The sequence below is a fragment of the Ixodes scapularis genome, unplaced genomic scaffold (assembly GCF_016920785.2).
Source record: "Ixodes scapularis isolate PalLabHiFi unplaced genomic scaffold, ASM1692078v2 PGA_scaffold0__279_contigs__length_252992795, whole genome shotgun sequence".
In the NCBI taxonomy this organism is placed as follows: Eukaryota; Metazoa; Arthropoda; class Arachnida; order Ixodida; family Ixodidae; genus Ixodes; species Ixodes scapularis.
Window position 1 is genome coordinate 239,582,170 of NW_024609835.1, and position 20,941 is coordinate 239,603,110.

General features: G+C 49.3%; 1 protein-coding gene across 1 annotated transcript in view; it reads left to right on the forward strand.

Annotated features, from left to right (window-relative positions):
* Nucleotides 1-84: 84 nt before the first annotated feature.
* Nucleotides 85-20,941, forward strand: part of LOC8033554 (nuclear factor related to kappa-B-binding protein) — a 65,324-nt gene continuing 44,467 nt past the window's right edge. Inside the window, exons 1-7 of the mRNA XM_029972679.3 lie at nucleotides 85-523; nucleotides 4,177-4,254; nucleotides 6,938-6,993; nucleotides 7,057-7,124; nucleotides 9,835-9,962; nucleotides 13,439-13,649; nucleotides 18,759-18,896. Coding sequence (XP_029828539.2) covers nucleotides 386-523; nucleotides 4,177-4,254; nucleotides 6,938-6,993; nucleotides 7,057-7,124; nucleotides 9,835-9,962; nucleotides 13,439-13,649; nucleotides 18,759-18,896 — 817 coding nt within the window. The 5' untranslated portion in view covers nucleotides 85-385. The remainder of the gene's footprint in view (nucleotides 524-4,176; nucleotides 4,255-6,937; nucleotides 6,994-7,056; nucleotides 7,125-9,834; nucleotides 9,963-13,438; nucleotides 13,650-18,758; nucleotides 18,897-20,941) is intronic.

The window sequence follows — 20,941 nt, forward strand, 5'->3', positions numbered from 1 at the left end:
ATTTTTTTTTTTTTTTTTTTTTTTTTTTTTTTTTAGAATTAGAGTTTTGGTATAAAATCTAATCCAACACCGCTAAGTAGCTTCGAGCAGAGCCAGAGCCCAAGGGCCAAAGCAAGCCGAAGCCTGCGGTGTCATGGCGGGCTGTCGGGCTGCCTGCGACAGTTTTGGTAGTTGAAAGCCTAAAATCAATCGGTGGAGTGATGTGGCGGTTGTTACGCTTGACTATTTAACGGCGAGAAATCGGAGAATGTTGTCGGTGGAGTGGTCCGCCGCGAGCTGTAAAAAGGGGAGGTCCTTCGAGGAGAGCGTCGGGGGGATGCGTCTCCGGTCGCTCAGCTGAGCCCGTGCCGTGCCTGGGACGCGGGCCCGCCGAAGATTCCCAGCGATGACGAGGGAGGCGAGGCCACGCTGGTCGCAGGTAAACGGCGACCTCTCGTCGGACAGCGACGACGACGACGAGGCGACCGAGCGCTGTCTTCTAGGCGGCTCTCTGGTCCAAGTGCCGCAGGTCCTCTGTGAAGAGGTGCGTGCTCCAAGACGCCGCTTGTAGAACAGTGCTTGTCAGAGCCGCGGTACCCCATTCACACGATCATAAAGATCCCTTTAGCTAAGGGAAGTGCATGGTCGGCGGCGAATCAGTTGGCGATCCTCCGCGCGTGGTATGTGCTCACGACACAAGGTAGTACTGTACCTTCATGCTGGCCGTGTGGATGCGCGAAACAGCACGGAAATGACGGTGTCATAGACGTCTCGGAGACAGCTTCTAGGCATCTGGAAATGGCTGCCTTAAATCTCGAGAAGGGCCTTAAATGCCTCGTAGTTTTCTGTTTCTTCAACTCGTGCACTACGATTTTTAGTCTACGGGATATCGTAGGCACGTATCTGTGACAGCTTTTAGGCCATGGCTACCAGATGTCACCCTGAGACAGGAAATGATTTTCCCGTAAGGACCAGTGCTTCACTTGGGGTTGCCTAAGTAGCATGCATGTGACAACGTTTGACTTTGATCATCATATTTTGTTTCTCTTCGGAGGATGGAGATTTTTTGTTTGAACGATACATTAACAATGCAGGTTCTTCACTCTGCACCACCTAAATGCATAAGGGTGGAGGTGCTTTCAGTGACCACCAGCATTGTGTGGGGGAAAGGTAAACTGTCAAATGAAACCCAAGCACATAGCCTTTCCACAAGTATGGGGTACATATTGACCTGATGACACTGAACAGGAGGGCCTGTGCTTGAACTCACAGTTTTGCACAAGACTGTTAACCAGCACTCTTTGTGGACTTGGCAAACTGCTTGGATAGCAGACAGGAGCGCTTAAACACACCTGGCTCGGAAGGCGCTGTGTCATGGCCAACTATCGAGGCTGGATGAATAATCTCTTTGCAAAACGCCCCAAGCGCCCCGGCCTAAACTCTCATATCACTTTTATAATTTCTTGTCAATGTCAACGTTTTTGATACTGTGCATGTGATCCACCCTTCAACTTGTCTGAGCTGAAGAAATCTCTTGGAATATTATTGTTCTCTAAACAGCTCCAAAGACACTGATATTAAATAACAAACGCTAAAATGCTATATACAGCCCTGCTGATTCTGAGCTAAATCCTTGTGTCTGTTGTTGAGAGTTCCCGGCTTTTTAAGCAATTCCTGCTAAAACAACAATCACGAGAATGATAATATTGTAAAAGATTTCTGCAGCGCAGCCAGGTTGAAAGGGGGATTGCATGCACAGTATCAAAAACGCCGACATTCACGATAAATTTTAAAAGTCCTTGGACTCTACACGACACTTGTTCAGGGTGACTCTGAATTGCACTCAAAGTCGGCGCATTCGTCTGGGCTCGCACCACTGCGGTGCAGTGTGGTTCTTGGTACAGGGAAGGCTAGAAGGGAAAGGGGAGCTTCCTTCTTTCCCCACCAGCCTTCCATATACAAAAGGGAAAAGAGTTTACTGCACTGCACAATTGCGGTGTGCCCCAGACAAATAGGCCATGTGTTGAATTGGTTGAAATTACCCAACACTATGGAGCTGAAGGACCACCGTTCCCATGATGCCTCGAGTGCAAGCCGGGGCGCTTGGGGAATTAATCAAAGGGTCTATTAATGGAAGTTACAGTCACTCGTTGCACTCTTCTCTGTGTAGCAGTTTCTTTGGCCGAAAACTGTGATGGTACCTTTGGAAAAAGCTAAAGGGTGTGTGCCTCTCACTTGGGCTCACCTTGGGGTAAGGCGTAATTGAACATGGGAAGAGTCTGAACAGTCATTAACATGGTTGGTATGATAAAAAACTCATTTGCTTCTCTGAGGTTGCTCTGGGATTTATTATTACCAGTATTTAATGGAAATAAAAAAATATCTTATGACTCGTTCAAGCTTTTGTACTGATGCCATACAAAGCCAAATCAACAAGTTTGAAGAGTCGCTAAAATATGAAAAAAAAAAAAAAGTGAAAGCTGCTTACAACTTCCTGTAACGCCGAATTAGAGCGCAGCTCTTGAGGAGGAGGAGGGAAGGGCACTGGGGGGGGGGGGGTTAAACTAACCAGGGGGGGGGGGGGTCACGTGACCTTGGGGGTCACGTGACCCCCAATGCCGATGATGTCATCACTGAGGTCACTGATGACGTCTTCATTGACGATGCGGGTACCGATGACGTCATTAGTGACGTCACTGGTGACTTCACTAGTGATGGTGACGATGCGAATGTCGGTGACGTCATCAGTGACGTCGCTGACGTCATCAGTGACGTCGCTGATGACGTCATCAGTGATGATGACGATGCGGATGTCGGTAACGCCATCAGTGATGATGACGATGACGATGCGGATGCCGGTGACGTCATCAGTGATGATGACGATGTGGATGCCGGTGACGTCATCAGTGACGATGACGATGTGGATGCCGCTGACGACATCAGTGACGTCACTGATGACGTCATCAGTGATGATGACGATGACGATGCGGATGTCGGTAACGTCATCAGTGATAATGACGATGCGGATGCCGGTGACATCATCAGTGATGATGACGATGACGATGTGGATGCCGGTGACGTCATCAGTGATGATGACGATGTGGATGCCGGTGACGTCATCAGTGATGATGACGATGTAGATGCCGGTGACGTCATCAGTGACGATGACGTCATTGGGGGTCACGCGACATCGGCGGGGGTCACGTGACCTCAGGGGAGTCACGTGACTTCGGGGGGTCACGTGCCCCCCACGAGGTCACGTGACCCCGGTGGGGGGCTCGCGCGGTGCATTATGGGACATTTGCCATGATGCACCGGGGTCATGTGACCTCGGGGGGGTCACATGCCCCCCCACGAGGTCACGTGACCCCGGTGGGGGGCTCGCGCGGTGCATTATGGGACATTTCCCATGATGCACCGCGCGGTTACTCCGACGCCGCTCAAGCCGGAAACGGGCCCCTAAGAGCTGCGCTCTAAAAGGGAATGCTATTGGCCAATTATGGAAGGGGTGTGTAAGCAGTTTTAGAGTGCAGCTCTTAGGCGCCCGTTTCAGGCTTGAAGCGGCGTCGCCGTCGGCGTAACCGTGAGGTCACATGGACCCCCCGCCCCCCGAGGTCACGTGGCTCCTACCCCAGGGGTCACGTGACCTCGGGGGGGGGGGGGGGGGGGTCATGTGACCTCACGGGGGCCACGTGGCCCCCGTGAGACCTTGTGGCGGAGTAGCAGGCAGGATGACGAGGTGAGGAGGAGGGAGGAGGGGTATATCCTCCCCGCAGCACCGTTCCCTCCTCCTCGTCAAGAGTTGCGCTCTAATTCGGCGTTGCAGGGAGTTGTAAACGGCTTTCATTTTTAGTCCATATTTGATCGTTTGGTTTTAGAGTTGGTCGTAATGAAGGTTTTAACTTCAGGTGAGTGAAAAGCTGTAGGTCGAAATGAACTTTATGAAACCAGCTTCAACCACAGCCTTAATGATTTGCTGACTGGCAGCAATCGGCACCCTTTTTGATTATGCTGCTACGTGACCAAGTTTAAACTTGCGTCTCACTTACCCGAAGTTGTGCCTTGCCGTTTTGGTCTTGGGAGTGAACGGTCAGACAAGGTTTTACCTTGTACAAAGGTCGCCGGGGGATTGTGCATCCCCGCAGGCGCCTCGGTACTTTGATTGCACCAGGGTGAAGTCGCATTCTGAATGTGCAGGAGGCACTGCTTCGGGCCGTGCTCAGCATCGACACCTGGAACAATGTCCTCACGGAAACCCACAAGCTGCGGCTCATGGTGGGTGTCTGCCAGTGAGATTGTCTCACCTGTGCAACACATGAACCCATGTGCCCATGAAGCACTGGGAAAAGTGGCACCTATCGTGCTACTGCCTCCTGTCCTTTCTCTCCTTTTTTCCGAAGCAGGAGTTAGCAGCTCCCAATGCGTGCATAACATTGGTGTAGTTGAACGGAGCTTTAGTGGAGCACCGAACCAGGAAGGGAAGAGAGAGAGAAAGAAAATACATGAAGGTCGAGGAGCAATTGGCTACCTTAAAGGGACACTGACAGGGTATTTATGTACGCCGAGGTTTTTCTTTGAACATGACCTATAAGAGCCCAACTACCCAGAACACAATTTGCGGCTCAAAATTCGTTTTCTTCCCGCCCGGAAACAGCCAGTCGAGAATTGGCCGGTTTCAGTCACGCTCACTCTCTTTTTCATGATCACGTGGCGTTCAAATTATGTGTTCCGAACATATTCAGTTGTGGGTTATCTAAGGCACGCATTCAATATTAAAAATATAAAAAAATGTGAACCCCATTTCTGTGGCCTCCAGAGAACTAAAAATATGTTGATAGAAAAACAAAATAATATGCACAGATCACATAAAGTACATGTGCACGTCATTCTCGATATGGCGACGTACTGCAGGCCGAACAACACAATGGCGGCGCACAAGGGACCAACGTTGCGTCGGACGTGGAGCCACTACCTACTTCAAATTGTAGCTCGTGGTACTGGCCAATCAATCTTAATACGCAGAATGTCAAGTGGAAGGGATATTAAGTGCAAAACAATCACACGACAAACGGTGCAAACAAATTCGTTGTCGTCGTCGTCTGCTTCACACATTGGAGAACCGGAGAAAGAAAGAAATTCGGTCGGGTGTAGCCACGTGACTCCCAGCCATGAGCTTCCGTGCTCGTGTTTCGGTTTTGAGTAGTTGAGTTTTTTTTATATTATTAAAAATATATATATATGACTCTGGCTGCAAAATATTTCCTAACACCATATTAAAATGCTTAGCAAAAAAATTTTAAAAATTTTTTGGGGGGGTGGTGTTAGTGTTTCTTTAAACTTTGAAAAGGAGGAAATGGTTTGACCAAACAAGGGTTGCTGATCTGAGGGATTTCGAATTGCGGAGGCGGTGGCTGGCACCAGCGGGCGTTTCAACTACAGATACATTTAGTAGGGAGAGAATTTTTGATGATTTAATTTGCATGAAAAAATCTAATTACATGGATATACGCATTGGTGAATCTACAAGGCACCATCATTTTATGTACATAAGAGAGCCGTCTGTTAGAAACAATTGCTTCAAGTATAGTTTCTTTCCTAGAGCGATTACGGAGTGGAATGTTGTGCCAAATGGCATTGTCACCCTATCCTCACTTAATGAGTTTGTTAAAAACGTCGGGAGCTTAGTACTTTGTCACATGTCGTAAGTGTTGATTAATGACGATGCTTATCTAGTGTTCTACTCTCACCTTCAGAGTCCATTTCCATAATTTTTTCACTTGTTGTGTTGGCGTTAATCTGTATAAGTACTTGAGCACTTTGAATGCTGTGTCATTGCCTGTCTAGTCAGCAAGTCATATAATAGCAGCATGTTTTTTCCTCTTGCTTTTTGTTGCAGCATGTATTAGTATACTCTGCCGCCGTTCTTCTTTTTTCTCTTCTTTTTTTTTGCTTCATTGTGTATGTATGTGATTATTGTGTTTTTCTTCATTATGTGCATGTATGTGATTTACTGCATTGTATTACCCACCCCTGTAAAAGCCCTGTGTAGGGCTGACAGTATCAATAAATAGATAAAAATGGGTGGACAGACATGACTTCTAACTGGTAACAACATTTATATCTTTGAAGTCCGTTTTTGCACAGAGAGAGGGAAAGGGTTGGGAAGGGTGAGTTGGAAGTCATGTCTATCCACCCATCTCTGGTCTCTGCCTAAGCGAATGTATTGTATTAGCAACCTGCACATCCTCTCTTTTAACTGCTCTCTTTACTTTTGTCAGGTGTTCACCCAGCCTTTTTTTTTTGTCCTCATCACCTTCCTGGTGTGCTTCTGCAATGTACCACTTTGCCGCCTCTTTCATTCGATTCGGGAAGGATTGTGGCTGTCGCGATTACTCGCTTCCTAGTGGAGGAAGGCCTTGGAACGCAGCCTTCTCTCTGTGAGGGGCCCAAAACTCAGCGATGTTGCTTCTGTCTTGGGTCAGTCACATTTGACAACAATGGTGTTACGACGGTACCCGTTGCTCTTCGCGTAATGCGCCTCGACCGGTGGCCCCGTCAGATTTGGGGCAATCGGCCACTCCCGTCGACGACGCCTCTCTCCTGACCTGATGGCCAGTGCAGCCTCAATGTACGGTAGAACATGTGCAATAGTGACGCAATAGGCCTTTTGCTAAATTACCCGAACTGCAAGGAGAATGCTGGGAACGTACGTACACACGCTGCATGTGCTCACCTCATCTATGCAAAAGATTAGAAGTAAATAACCGAAATAAGGCATTGACTAACATGTGTGCCAAGTGCTATTTCTTTCAAATTTTCTCTTTAAAGTAGTTACTGCTGTAAATAATGGCCCTTGCAGCATGTTTAACTACACTCACAGTATGCGCCTCATTGCTTGAGTAATTTAAGGTCCATCGGAACGTCCCGAGCAGTGTTGACCCCACACACCCCCTTGCAGAATTTTCTACCGCTCTTCCCGGAGAACGACAAGGAAGAGAAAGTTGAGACGCTGCAGTAAGTTGGGTCGTGGAGGGGGGGGGGATGCTCGTTCCTGGCACCGACCCCCTACTCTTGCAGGAGGCTGTTCAGCGGCTGTAACTTCAAGTTCGGCAACCCTATCCGGGCCTTCTTCGGCCGCCTCCGAGGTATGTCATTTCAGGGTCACTCCTCGTGCCTGGGCCGAAGCTTCTCTGGGACGAAGCCGTCTCGAGGCAGAGAGGTTAGGCCGTTCAAAACTGGCTCGAGCTCCTGGGAGACTCATTCTCTCAGGGAGATGTTGCGAGACCTACACTTGGCACTGCCGCACATAATGACCACTAAAGGGGCCACAAATGTTCTTAGCTCCGCAGCGGGGCAATGTTGATATTCTAAACAGTGTTATCCCAATATCCTTATTCAGTGTTTACCGCTCGGAAGCAGGTAATCAGTAAGAAATATGCGAGCTTGATCATGCTGACAAATTCTAGGGAGCATATGTGTAGTTTGTGCTAGTGTTTTATTGTGCACCAAAGATGTTAGCTGGTGCAAGACCGAGCAAAGGAGTGTGTGCACAGGCGCTGCCTTATATGGCTCTTGCGCAACGCGTAACATCCCCCGCACTTCTGTGGAATGGAACCACCTTCCTCACCATATGGCAACCTTACCTGACCCTATTGCTTCCAAAAATGCCCTGTCTTCCTTGTTGTTTTGTGATGTACTGTAAGTGTTTAATTTTACTGTTTTGTTGGTTTATGTGTTTACCCCTTTGTAATGTCTTTTGACCCTGAGGGTAAGTAAATAAATGAATAAATACAGGAGGACGCATATAAACATATAATCTCCCGCCAGGGTGTAAGATAGACAGGTGGGGAAACGAGAGCCAAATGAGCGACCGGATTGTGCCTCCCTCGGTTTTCTCTTTTTTTGTGGCGCCATCTATGTGGAGCACTGCGAACTCTCACTACGGGTGGGCGACCTTTGGCGACCGACTAAACTGACAAAGATGGTTTCTCGTGGATTTTCAATGGAGGACTGTCATGCTTTTGTTTTATTTTCTACACTCTCCCATAGAGTTTCATGCAAATCCGATTCCGATTTTTTTCCTCTCGCCGCAGCGCCATCTGTCGCAAATGGGGGGTACCCGCAAGCAGACGAGTACACAATCCGGTCTTGGCGCAACAATAGACTTCTACGGGCCGTTTCCCCACCTGTCTATCTTACACCCTGTCTCCCACTCATTCTGGAGCCATGCAAGTGTACCTTGCGTGGCCTAGTTTCTAGCCCACCGACGCCGGCTTCTCTGCGACACGAGCTCCTTAACACTGTCACGTTAATAAGGCAAGCAGTCGCGTGGTGTGACGTCGCACCGCTCTTGCCGGCATGTTTTGCCAAGTGCACAATGCTTCCAGAGTAGCTATGCTATTCAGCTCAGTGGCTAGAGCATCCGACTGCCACCACACCGACCCAAGTTTGACCTCCGCTGGGTCTATAACTATATATATAAACTTTATGAATAGCCTTAACATTGTGTAACACTAGCAGCGTGTCACTTGCTCATGCCACTCGTTCATAACGATTTGATCATAGAAAAAAAAGAAGAAAAAAAACTCGTAAAACATATACTTTGTGCTGAAAGAGGGGGAAGGGGGCTGCTTGAATGGGAACATTTGACAGAAATTTGTAAAGAAAGATGACCAACCAAACCATTCTTCTTGGGGGTCCAACCCATGCAGCCTCATCTTCGGGGGTGGCGATGGCTATAGCCATTTAGGGGCAGTATTGTTTGCCCTTTTTTTTTTCTTTTTTTTTTTTACTGTGGGGTGTTTTACTTTGTATTGGTGATGTGGCAAAACCTGTTGACGTAGGTTGATGGTGAGGTGCTAAGGGGCGTATTAACGTTTTCTGGCATGGTTTGAATGTATCAGGAGGCCAAGAAAAGTTTTGTTGGAGGTTAGTCTCAACACTAATGACACAGATGTACTTAAAGTCATTAGGGAGTTTTAGTATATTGTTCCACTAGCTCCGAGAACAATATTATGCATGTGCAAAGGCACTGGCAGAGTATTGGGTATTGTCATCAGAGTTACTTTAGTTAAAGCATCTACTAAAACTCTGTTGTGGTGGTCCTTGACTTTGCAGTGTTCAGCGTCAGCACCGTGCTCGTGATCGAAATTGCAAATGTCGTCTCAGTACTGCCAAGCTTTCTCCTAAAAGTAGTTTGCGTTACCAATGTTTGTGGCTGAGCAATCCATGCAGGGAATCCTATAGACGACACCTTGCAGTTTTTTTTAAGGGTCCATTTGACCACTAAGCCACTTTTCTAGCTTTCTTGAAAGGCTGGCTGCTTATGCTACTTTATTTTGTTCTCTAACATTTCTTTGAATTTCCCCATGGCTTGGTGCTTATTTCGTGCAAGTTAAGTTTGTCAGCCAGACAATTAGCTAGCTAGGCCTCTCTTGTTCCTGTCAAGGGCAACTTTTCTTTAAGAGAGAGAGGGGGGGGTGGGGGAGCTTGCCGTGGCTCAGAGGCCAAGTGCCGGCCTACGGATCCACAGTTGGCAGGTTTGAATCCCGATCCGCAGTTGGCAGGTTCAAATCCCGGTCTGCAGTTTGACAAGTTCAAATCCCAAGTTGGCAGGTTTAAATCTCAGCCAAGGTGTCCACAGTTTGACGTGGCCGACGCTTATTGCGGAGAAGCAAGATTTCGAGTGTGCTATAAAGATCCTTGGGGTGGTCAAAAATGAATCCCCAGTCCTCGACTGGGGCGTGCTAGATGCCCTCGGTTGGTTTAACACCCCAAACCCCCAAATTCGCCTTTTGTGGATGGGTCGTCTCGGGCACTTCCATGAGAGACACCGTGTCATGTGGCTATTCCCAGAGGGCCTGCTGGTGCCGGACATCGCCCGCACGGCGTCCCTGGTGCAGAGGGCCAGCTACCGGGACTACCAGCTGCACCAGCGGCGCTACCACTGCCGCCTGCTCCAGGAGGTGCTGATCTCACGAAAGGTAGAATCTCTCTCCTCTTCCTCACACTCCCTGCATCACACTATACTCTGTTTCACCTTACGTCCGGACATGGGGAGCTGTGACCTATCCTAGCCAATCCTGCTCTGTGAAATAACCCGTGATACGCTTTCTGCGCAGCGCTGTGCATTTTCACGTGACACTCACGCAGCCTTGGATTGGCTCCGATGGCTCTTAACATCCGCTACGCTCGTACTTAAGGTGAAACGAAGTTTAGTAGCTCTCTCCAACCGCAACTGTTCCTCCGTTGGCCATGGAAGAGCTAAACCACGCCACGGGGAGAGGGATTCTTACGAAAGCTTAGCAATAGTTTCGTGTGTAATTCATCACTGTTCTAACGTTATGTTTGTTGAACTCGGTGCTTGCGAGCATAGCTGGAACCTTACTGTGTGCTTTGTCGTATTCCTGTGCGGTTGCTGCAAGCTGCAGAGATAGCTGCATGTAGGTAATGTTTTTCTGGAGAAGCACCTTAAATTGTGTGCGGAGGGCAAGTTCGTCTGCTTGCGCAGGGGGTAGCGGTGACGTCAGAACGCCGAGCTCTGATTGGCTGATCGCGACCCCCTATCTGAACGTCGTCTGTTCCTTTGCAACTTCGTCTGCTCGCAACGTCGTCTGCATCTGTCTTACCTTTCCTGCGACTTTCGGAAGCGCAGAGGCCAGATTCACGAAACGATCTTATGCCAAAAATGTGCTTAAGACAAAACTTAAGAACAAATTCGTATTCACGAAAGGAAATTTTCGCAAGTTTTGCACAGGTTACGACGAAACCCTATGGGCAGTTCCGAAGCTGTCTTACGCACTTACGATATCAGCATGGCCGACAGCGTCGCCGTCGCGACGACCCCACGGACGTTTATTTTTCTATCTGCGCTTCTGACGCGTCCCGACTTCAAGCAGCAAGAAAAAATTAAGAAGTACTTGAAACAGACCACGACGAACAAGAACGCTGGATCCACAAACACCCGGGAAAAGCTCCAACGGCCACGATCCCACCGAACGCGACCAAACGAGCTGGGCAGTTAGGCCTAGCAGGCACTCCGTGACTCGGCGACCGCCTGCCCACGACCGGCTGGCGTGCTGAATGGAATATGCCCGCGCGACCCTTGTGAACCCTTCCCGTATTATACTTTGATCGCTGACCTCAATTTTAGATTAAGAGGTCAATTTCTTCCTCTTGTTACCTCCTTGTTTCCCGAGGCAACGGTGACTCTCGCCGGTGAAAAAGCGGTGAATCTCCGACAGACGCAGGAAGGGTAAAGCAGCCATCGCTTTGACTAGCAGACGTAAAGCAGACGACGTTAAGTGCGCCAACCCGCCGACGCCATTAAAGAGTGAGGGGTCTCGCCGCACACGAATGGAGGGAAAAAGTATTTGGGAGGGAACTTGCGGACACTAACACGCTCACACTCGGTTCTAAGCAAACAAACCTCGGCGCCCCGGGACACCTCGCCAGTGAGTCCTTTGACTTCCCTCCTTGATGCGCGTCTGCTAGTTGTTAGACAAAACAACGTGCCGCTCGAGTTATTTCGTCTGCCCACCCTTAAAGGCGAAGTCGAGTTCACTCCGAAAGTCGTAGGAAAGGTAAGACAGATGCAGACGATGTTGCGAGCAGACGACGAGATAGGGAGTCGCGATCAGCCAACCAGGGCTCGGCGTTCTGACGTCACTGCTACTTCTTTTCTCATGCGCAGAAGACGAAAATGAGCCCACTTGCGAGGCATATATTCCAGATGCGCTTTAGAGGGGTGTCGGGTTTTCAGCATTTGCCAAAAAACTGCTATGTGTGAGCTGCATGTTATCCCTGTGAATTGTTCTAAGAAACCAGAAGTACCGTAAATTTGTGGCATTTCAAAATGTGGCATTTAAAAGATTTGATTTCTATTAGATTAATATAATGTTTCCTAAGTTTATTTTACATTTCATTTCTTGTGTGCGAATAGTTTACACGAATGTAAGTCGACCCCCCATATATTGTGCATCAGCAAAACAAAAAAAGAAATCTTTAGAGGCACATTTAAGACATACTCATGAGAATGGCAGGGTATCTGTTGCGAAAGCCCAGCCTCCAGCACGCGATCGATGCCTTCTGGCGTCCTTTGGCTGCGCATGTGCGTGCTAGGTGCACGAGGTGCCCAAGCGTTATCGAAACTAGGAAGTTCACGCTGGAGGCGGCACAACTAAAGCTTCACTCTGTCGTTTTCACCCTGTCCGCGAGTAGAGACTACGATTCATCAGCACTGGTGCTGTCATTTCCGTCGTCATCACTGCTACATTTTCAAAGCACGGCGGCGGCGGCGTCTAACAAATTCTTGCACTTTGCAAACGATCGCATCAACCACAGGGTCCCTATCGTTTCGTCAAAATTCGTTTCTTGGAATTACGTTTCGTGGACAACTTTTCATAGACAGATGTTTCATGGACACATGTTTCGTCGACATGAAAGTTTTATCGTCACACGTTTCATTGACACGAACGTTTCTTAGACACTCGTTACGCGAATTGCACACTGTAGGGACGTTCCGTCAAGCGCGTATCACTGGGGTGCGCATTCATTTCCCCCCCCCCCCCCCCTTTGTCTAACCTTTGCACTATTTAATTTTTATATCATGCATATCCAACTAGCCCACCTCAATATCTTGGGCCCCACCTCGATATCTTAGCCTGCGTTCACGCCGCTTCGCGGTAACAGTCTGTGGCGGCTCATTGCAAAAGCGTGAAGCTACCTGACCGACCCATATACACCGCTTTGTGGCAAGAGTCTCATGCAGCTTATTAACGAAAAAAGCTAATCTGAGCTGTCAATGAAACATCACGTGTCGTTGAAACAATCTGTTGATAAAACATTGTTCGATGAACTGATTGGCACCATCAACTGCATCTTCCCTGCTTGCTTGGTGATCGCATTGCACGTCACGGGTAGGGACTAGTTGCGCACTTCTGCAGCGTACGCTGCAAGCCTAACCTCTTACGCTGGAAGGCATCCCCACCTATCCAGACTTTGGCCCGCGGAAGCCTCGTTTGCCGTCACAGTTACGATCTTGCGCCGTTGCACAGCTTGCTAACAACACCTTATGTTTAGTCCATAGTTTTATATCGATGGACGTGCAGTCTAGAAAGAGTGCTCTAGAAGTGTGCCCAAACTTGGAAGGAACATCAGTTTAGAAGTTCGTAAAGATTTGCATCTGGTTGCGTACCGGGTTGTAAAGCTTCCGTGTCTGGTTGCGGAACGAGCTGCGGCAGAACGGACATCTGCCGCATTCACCTCCGCTGCCGTGTTACTGCCAGAATCGCTACGGGGCACGGCACGTCACTTTTAGGACGTCATTGCGGGGAGGGATCACAAACAAGGATGCGGTGAGCACACGGGCGGGAGAGGCGTTGCAGGCACCGCAGCGACGACGCTCGTGCCGAGTGGATTCGGTAACCTTCACCCGAGCCTCGCGCGGGCTCACTTGCAGCGCCTGCTGGAGGCCGCCCTGGACTGGGGCCCCCCCGGCTGTCCCAGGGGCCCCCGGGGAGTGCCTCCCCGGTCCCGGGCCCCCCGCAGCAGGGCCCCGGGGTTGCGAGTTCCCCTGGCCCAGAGGGCCCGCTGGCGCTACTGCACGGAGCTGCAGGAGCTCAGGGACCGGCTCGGGGACACCACCACCGAGGACGAGGACGACCTACCCGGTGGGTACCCCCTGCCCTCCCTCTCATCCCCCCCCCGTCACGTTGGAAGTGCTGCGAAAACACAGCAGTCGTTCGAAGGGGATGAGATCAGCTCATACCGTAAAATTTTATAGGGCGCCCACTCAAAATGGAGAGGTAAATGATAAAAAACACGAGGTGGGCTATCTTTAGAGATGAGATGGTGGAACTTTATCAAAAATTAATGATGAAAGACATCCGCTACAAACCACATGACATGGGAACCGATATTGCAGATTGCGATACGGCAGATTTGCGTTTCACTACACGATAAACACGTGGAAATTTACTACAAATTCCAGTGTCACGGGAGAAGGTCCCCAGAGTGCAGATGCGGCAGATTGGTGTTTCATGGTAACACACGGACCGGCTAAATTTGCGTGCCATGTGAACCGCTATTGCGCCCGCAGATCACAGGCAAATGACACGAGAGCTTACTATGAGCTCACGTGTCACAAAAATCAGCATTGCCCACGCAGATTGCGGACGAAAAGGCGGGAAGTCGCCGCAACGCCACTTGTCACGTATTGTGTGGTGAAGCGTCGTCGAAGGTGGGAAGCTTGCACAGGAGGCGGGGCAATTGCGGCTCCCTCTCACCCTTCTCCACTTGACGGCGACTCTTGGAAAATGCCCTAAGAGACCCTCCCCCAAGAAACCGCCCATCCCATTCTTCTGGCGAGATATTTGTAACTTAAAAATTCTGAAACATCGTCGAACCCCCAATTGCCGTTGGACATTGCACAATGTCCGACGGGAATCGGGGGTTGGACGATGTTTCGGAATTTTCACGTTACAGATATCTAGCCAGAAGAACGGGACGGGCAGTTTCTCGCGGGAGGGTCCCTTAGGGCATTTTTCGGGGGTCACCGTCAAGTGGAGAAGGGTGGGAGGGAGCCGCAATTGTCCCGCCTCCGGCGCAAGCTTTCCACCTTTGACAATGCTTCACCGTCTCATGCACCTTGAGCGCTCATGCGTAGCCAAAGCACCACAAAAGGCATAGAGCGCGTGCTGGAAGGCCAGGTGTTTGGAAGAGACTCCCTGCCCTTCTTGCTCTGTCAGTGACTTTAGTATTTTTAACGTGTCCCTCTCGAGCTACTTAATTTAAAAAGTAATTGCGTCGCACGTGTGGTTAGACGGCAGGAAGTTTGTTGGCCCCAGAGGACGTCTGGTGTCTTCGCCCGAGACGAGAAATCTATTCGGTGCAGTCACAAGCCCATGGCAAATTTCTTGCAAAGGGTAAAGAGCTCTTCCAGTGCAGCTGTTGATTTGAGCATGTAAAGAGAATCCAAAGGGGAAATTCTTGTTCCTAACACGAGAAAAGAGGAAGACGTGTGACTACAAGAAAAGGCCCAAGATCTATAACACATGTCAAGCGGTACGACGACCACCCAGATAGAAATAAGCGAAGGTTTGGGATTAATCCCGGGGTTCCTGGTTTCTGCAGCGCTAACTTTCACTCCAGATGCTCTGAGCCTCACTCCCTTCTTGATTTCGCAAATGTATGTAATTTGTAAGATGGAGGCTCGGGCAAGTTTGTGATGCACACTGAAAGATGTATAGCACAAATGGACGAGAGACAGCTTAAAAGGAATTGTGTTTCTTTCTTCTTATGTCTCATTCTTCTGTGCTGTACTATGTTTTTCGGTAGTACGTTATTGACTTGGGGGGTGGTGGGGGGGGGGGAGGGGGGGGGGAAGATACACCCACTTTGCTCTGAGGCCTTTCTTTGCATTCGGCGTCCTGGTCACGTTGCTTTGTGTGACCGATAAAAAAACCTATTACACTTTCGGCAAACGAAGTGGAATGGAGCATGTCCGGAATGCCGGGTACTGCAGTCCTGTGCCTGCGTCAAAATGCCTTTTCTTGTGGCCATACATGTCCCACTCTTTTCTTTTTTTAGGCACAAAAATCTCCTCTTTGAATTCTGTTTACATGCTCAAGGCGACAGTGCTCTTTACCCTTTCCGATTTCCCTGAGCCCTAATCCTAGGCTTCCTCGGGAAAAGTGGACTACTATAGACCATTCCATTTAGCGCTCTCTGGGCGGCACCATTTTGTTCGACAGTAGCGCCCTCTCCATACATCCGGGAAATTCAGCGGGTTCGGCGGGGTAAAACGAGAGAGAGGGCACGCGCCCGACTCCGCTAGCAGACGACAAACCGGGAGGTTGCCGTTCTCCATCTTTGGGCTGTATCAGCGGGCTCTACCGAACATCGAACTCTCGCTCGTGGCTGCCGTTGTGAAGTGGTTCGCGTTCTTAGAATAGTTGTGGCTACTCCAAAATCAGCCTATAGCTTTCTGTTGTTCTAGTTCGGTAAATGATCAACTAGCATATCTTTTTTCCGTTACTTAAATAGCAGTTGAGTCAGCCGGCAGTACTACACTCAAATACTGCGTATATTGTGGCAGGAGAGCACGTTTTTATTTATTATTTCAGACTTCCACTCATGGTCGCTAAAGGCCTACATCAGTACAAACTTTGTATAGTAAAAAAGGTGCAGCAACCGGATTTACTTTTCGCCGGAGAGACCAGCCAATCTGACATAGTTTTCCCTATTTATTTTTTATTTGCACGCAGGTAATAGCGCAATTGAACCCTGTTAGTCTTGTTTTATCTAGCATAGTATTACACGATAACTGGCATACCAAAATATGCGCATCTGCGCTTGGAATTTCCAATATGACGCGATTTTAAACAGAGTTTGCACGCCAGCCGGATGCCAAGTACTGCCCACTCGGAAGAGCAGGCGACATCTGGGTGAGAGGGAGAGGGCATTTTTTTCTCTCCATTACCCTCTCTGCTATGACCCTAATGGAACGGTCTATAACCTCAGGTTGGAGCTTATGGCCAGACTGGTTGGAACCGGCAAGGGTTCGGCAAGCTAGTTATTATCACTATGCCTTCGGTCGAGGCGATGTGGATGGAAAGGAGCCTTCGACGAAGTGTCACAAGATGTATGGATGAAATGAATGGGAGCGCCTTTCTACGAAGGACAGTTTACCTATGGAATTAATGTTGCAATGTGGACAAAATTACCTGTCGATAAAACATCACTCGACGAATTAATTTCCTTTGCTCGGACGGGGCTAGTCACAGCTGGACGTGCCGTTAACGGGCCATGGAATCCCCAGAGCGACGCGGTGAGATGTGGAGACCTGGGCAATGGTCAAAAAAAGGCATCCCAGGCCTGAAGAGAGCTCAGTCAAACGTAGCGTTCTTAGGTTTCTCAGAGTTCTTTCCTGACAGGTTCTCAAGGTCACTGATATGATTTCAGCATCATTTACGCTAATTTGCTCCTCAATACTAGCTCTTCTATGTTTTGCTCCATTTTGTCAGAATGTGCGGGTAGTTTACACCAGCCAAGTGCCGAAACCTAATTTTCTTCCTTTTCGAAGACGAAACATAACTCGGGTTCCGGTACATCACTAGGCCGTCATGGCGTGCCTGAGTTAGAATTGGGAAGGTTCGCGCATTAATTAAAATAATTTGGTATTCGGCATGATCTTCACATTGAACGCTGCACCTAAATGTTTTAAGCGCTAGTTATTGTTAAAAGCACGCCCGGGCAATACCCCCTAGAAGTTGAGACCCGTGCATCACGGTTTGTGGATCCCGTACCTGCAACAAGCGGCAAGTGCACTGAAGCTCGACCAGAGACGTCACAAGGTGGCAGACGCGTCCATCTTGGCGTCTGCCACCTTGTGACGTCTCTGGTCGAGCTTCAGTGCACTTGCCGCTTGTTGCAGGTTTGGCGCTACGAGATGCGCCGTGAACGGTGCAGACGCAAGGTGGGCGGCACCGCGTGGATCCACCAGTCGTGACCTTTGGGAGAGAAAGGTGTCAAGGCGGTACTGAGACACTCACGGAGCAGACCCTGTGCGGGTTCAATTGGCGAGGCGGTCGATCGGCGAGGACGCGAGTCCCAGCTGAACGCTGAAGCAGCACTCGCATTAATCCCACGCCCCTTGCGGCTCCCACCGGGTGGCTCAGGGAATCCGGCGCTACAACCTCGCCATTTAGGAGGTGCCAGTCACGCGGTAGATGCCGCGGGAACGGGGAGGAGCATACGGGACGTCCCCACACTCTGTCGCGTGCTTCATGCTCAACCTTCCGGGGCTTTTGCGGGAGGTCCATTCCACCCATCTGCTCCCGCTTTCCAGAACCGAGCCGTATATTGGGAGAGTCTGGCCTGTGGGTGTGGTGACAAAGGTGCCGGAGAGGAGAAAATTGAAGGAAAGAGAGGAGAGCATCGATGGAGCGAGAGAGAAAGAAGGGAGCAAAGTGGAGACGACCGCCATTTTGATGCAACACTGCCAGCGCAGAGCACTGTTGAGGCTACGTGTCGTCTGCTACGGGCTTATTTCTTTTTCGCTCGAATCAAAGTTTGCGTTCAAACATGGAGAAACTTCATTCGTTAGCTTGTTAAGCCACGGGCGAATAACAGTATATGATTTTCTTGCCAGAGCCTGCCAAATAAAAGGAAAGAACCGAAATTTGGATGTCCTCTCTATGCATTCTTCCGGGCGAATGAATGGAAATGGCGGCCCTCCCCGCTCAGCTGGGAGGAGCTGGGGGTTCACGCGCATGCGCTCGCCCCTCTCGCTCTGCGCCGCAGGCTGATCGGCTCACTCGGGAGGGGGGGCATTACGGCGTCGAGAACATTAGACTGGCCAAACTCTCCCCATAAACGGCTCTGCCCTTTTCGAGACCGGTCTAGAGGAATCGGTGGCCGAGCGTGTTGGTGCACCGCAGCTCATGGCGCGCGGAGCGGAAGCTCGTTCTGTGGAACCCGAGGACCCCGAGCTCGATCCCCACCCCCGCCCGTTTCCATCCGGAGACGAGCATCATACTGGAGTGCAGTCTTTCGTATCGCTACGGTGCGATGCCCGTCGAAGACCGTTGGCTAGCGGCGGCACCGCGCCGACTGAGTCTCTCGTCTGCGGCGTAAACCGGCATTGCCGTTCCTCAGAGGCCGACTGACCTCACATTGTCTAAACACGAACGTCGAATTTGTTTAGTTTTTCGGCCACGCAAGTGTGTGGCCCGCTAAACCATGCACCTAGCATTGCAGTCTGTGACTCTCCCTTGCAGAGGGCGGGGCCCCCCCCAAGCTGCTGCGGGAGTTCCGTCGACAGCTGCACCGGCTGGAGACGTCTCTGGGGCCCGACATGCGGCGGGTGGCCTCCACCCTGTCCGCGGGACCCTTGGGACCCCACCGCTGCGACACCAGTGAGTGCCCCGTCCCTTCCGGTGGGGACAGTTAAACGAGACGGTCGGCGGGCACTCTGCGAGCCCCATTCGTCATCTTAGAGAGATTCTCGCACAGTAGCCGTTGCTCGGATTGGCAGTTCCCCGCTTTGAAGAAACCAACGCCCAATCCCGCGATTAAAAGGGGGTGCTTTCCTTAATTTAAGCTACCTAGAACCGTCTTAAGGAAATATACTGAAGTTGGGGAAACTCGGTTGTTTTGACACTTTTTCATTCCGAGGCGTTTTACAAAAAGTATTCTGTTATCTAGTACATCTTACCAACACACTCATTAGGAATCTAATAATGACTTTAAACATTTTTGTATTTATGTCGTATCAAATTAAATGTGTACATGATTTATGGCAAGATTATTGGTGCAAGTCTATACTTTTTCCACCTACAATGAGGTGTTAGTTTTATTGTTTTTTCTTTTTTCCTTGATGTTTGGGTATTCTAGTAGTATTCTAGAAAGTGGTGTCGCATTGTGGTTTTCTGCGTAAATCTCACTGTTATCTTTCATTTAGTGCACAATCAATTTCACGCGTATATTATTATTTGCGCTCAACCCTTATAATGAAGAGACTTGTACAACAAAAACCTTAGCTAATCCGGTGTAATTTGTTATAAAGGCACTTCACTGTATCGCAAAAACTTGTAGGGAGAAGCGGGAAGCTAGCAACTAACAACTGACTTACTGCAGCAAGTCCATGCAGCAATGTCCCAGATGCGATCACCACAACATCACCCACCCATTTGTTAGGCCAAATGTTGATTGCAACGAAGCGCTCAAAAGGTCTTTTTTCGTGAATGGTGAGAAAAGTTCCGTTTCACTACAATTCAGGAAACAATGGCATGGAAGACGGCATGTGTTGTCTTACATACTATAGTTTCTTAAAGTGTACCAACATGCTCGCAAATAACTATTTTGCGTTCCTTATTTCTGAAAACTTCACCTTTTTGATAAATTATCTGCTGTTCCAGGGTGGTTTTTGTGAAACACAGTAGCATGGTAAGGCTGATAGAAAATAATCTTTTTGCCAACTATTGCAGCATATATTAAAGGGCAACTCCACTTCATTATTGTTTTTGAAAAAAGTGCAGTCCTCTTCAGTATCACCTAGGAAAACCACACGTCAAATATTATGACTGAGTTCTGTCTAAATATTTCTTAAACGTTACGGAAAAGTTTGCAACGTGCGAAATTGCCAAAATAGGCTGACTTTTGCAGGCGAATTGAGGTGCAATCAACAGCGCAGTCAAGGCTACGGTGTTGGCATAGTCAACATTGAACTAAACGTCATCACCATTGCTCTTTGATGTTTGTTGTTACTTCTCCAGGTAAGCGTAACAGGTGACGTCAGCAACGTTTCCTCTCGGCGCTCAGCGGCGTCCACGTGATTGGCGTAATGTGCCTGCACAGCGCTCTTCTTGGAAGCCATCCGGCCATCCCGCCGTTTTCACCACTCCCGCGTCACAACCTCCGTCGTTATCTCGCCGTTTGTGATTATAGTCTCTCGGAGTTTCGTTCACACTATGTGCGCAAACTGATTGTGCAGTTGTGCAGACATGGTCAAATATCGTAGACACTAAAATGTGCTGATGACTGCTGTGCAGACGACACTTGCGTCTGGCACACGCCCGCCCCAACGGTGGCCCGCCTTGATCCCGCCCATCGATGGGTAGAGGTTCACGTGACATCTCATACCACGTGGTAGTCACGTTTTTGGCGGCCCTGAGGTCAATGTTGCCGGACGGTGCTTAAGTTTCGGTTTTTATTTCTGCTGATGGTTTAATGTAAGATTTAACAATATATATATCTCATTTTTCACGTGGCAAATGACATAGTGCATTTTATTGCTGTTGAGACCGGTTATAATGCAGTCGTTTATAACGAAATAACAACTTCAGCGAAGCGGTCACGATTTCCCATTCCCTTTTGTACATCATTAACCGAAGTCAGTTATAACGAAATAACGGATATAGGAAATGATTTTCGATTCCCGTTGGCTTCGTTATAACCGGTC